General features: G+C 46.1%; 1 protein-coding gene across 1 annotated transcript in view; it reads right to left on the bottom strand. All coding sequences in view use genetic code 11, as the record gives it.

Annotated features, from left to right (window-relative positions):
* Nucleotides 1-1151, bottom strand: part of EGR_08804 (hypothetical protein) — a gene marked incomplete at both ends in the record, with an annotated part of 10150 nt that extends 8999 nt beyond the window's left edge. The window contains 2 exons of the mRNA XM_024498053.1: nt 795-1017; nt 1043-1151. Of these exons, the coding sequence (XP_024347525.1) occupies nt 795-1017; nt 1043-1151 (332 nt within the window). The remainder of the gene's footprint in view (nt 1-794; nt 1018-1042) is intronic.
* Between the last annotated feature and the right edge of the window lie 479 nt (nt 1152-1630).

The following is a 1630-nucleotide window of genomic DNA, read 5'->3' as shown; positions in this document are numbered from 1 at the left end:
ATAGGTTTCCTCAACCATCTGCACTCATGACATCTCCCACAGTGGCATTTTCCCACCATCAATCTACACAAGGACACAAAAACGTTTTGTGAGAGCTCGGCATTAAGAGTCAAGACCGACCCCAAAATTCCAGCAGGACATCAGTAATTAAGGCGATGTCGAAAAGGAAATGAATGAGCTCCCAACGTTGAGTTTCCAGCTCGAATGACAGCTGATGCATGAGTTATGTCTTTTCACCGGTCTCAACGTTCCATACAACGAGATAGGATGGTCATAGAAATCCTTACACATAACTCTAAACAAGTACGGGGATTCTGATTTACTCAGACTGATGTGGAGAAGCGCCAAAAGGAGTCCAAATATAAGGAAGGGCTTAGAAACCACCCCGTGTTGCAAGCTAATATGAATCGAGGCGCTCTTGAAAACAACCAACCATCCACAGATAAACTTGCACCAACTTCGATAAAAAGCGCACCACACGCCACGTTGCCTTGATAAGATATTCGTGGCAGCACCTTCACCTTTCAAACACACAGTCATTTCGTAACATCGGAATACAGTGTAGAACGACACTCGCAAAAGAGCGAAGGCTGCATAACGATGGGGAAACTGCAAATTAAACAGTAGAACTCTAGACTGGTTATATTTAGCCTTCGCCATATCATCCATATTCCGAGTCCAACATCACACAGTTCTACATCAAGCAGGTCAATGCAAGAAAAAAAGTCTGCGTTTATAGTGTAGATACGTAGTACATTGAAACAGCAATATAGAGGTGGTATGATGTTGTCTACCTTGGGGTCAATTTATTCCAGTTTAAGAGGAAAATACGACGTGGCAATTTGACAAAATTGGCACGATGGGTGCCACCGGAGTTAGCAGTCTTCTTAAGAAAGAGGTCGTGCAAGCGTTGTGTGGCGGCGTGGAGACTGAGGAGGTGTCCTACCTTCAAGCCGCCGATTCGCATCCCTATGCGACCCCAGGCACGCAAAACTCGGTGTTGACGCAGACCCTTGTCTGATCACAGCACCTGCAATCTAACCGTTATAGCGGTACCCATTGCATGTCGTCTGACCAATAGCAGTTGTGCCGTATGAAGAAGAGATGTGGAGGACGGGGATGAATAAATTGACTGCTCCAGTTATCAACATGAGCTAACATCTTGCGCATGCTAAATTGAGCAAGTATTCCATAGAGGCTGACAAAGAACCTGTAGGGCTCGTCTGCAGGAAGCTTGAAATAGAGAGCATAGTGACCCTCTCCTTGTTATGAAGACATGCAAGAGGAAACGGCGCGTGCGTTTGTTGGCAGAGTCGTTGAGTACTTTTACTAAGGCATTTGACCAAAGGACGCAGCTGGCAGGTCTATACTTCTCCCTTCATCGTGGGCCCCATCTTGAAAATGTGATTCAGCGCCACCTTGCTGCCAGTATCTGAGTCCATGGTGGTTTACTCCTCTCCGCGGTGTGCCACTTTATGAACGGGTCTCATGTTCACGTGGTTTGCCTTATCCAATTCAGAAAGCTGGGGTTCATTTGCTTATTGTGCAAGCACTCTATCTGTCACTCCAAGGTAGGCCACGGAGCTCAACTTTGGGCAACATCCGGATCACTTTGAACTTTATTAGGATT

Source organism: Echinococcus granulosus (genome assembly GCF_000524195.1).
Source record: "Echinococcus granulosus chromosome Unknown EG_S00120, whole genome shotgun sequence".
In the NCBI taxonomy this organism is placed as follows: domain Eukaryota; kingdom Metazoa; phylum Platyhelminthes; class Cestoda; order Cyclophyllidea; family Taeniidae; genus Echinococcus; species Echinococcus granulosus.
This window is presented reverse-complemented; position numbering and strand designations above follow the sequence as displayed.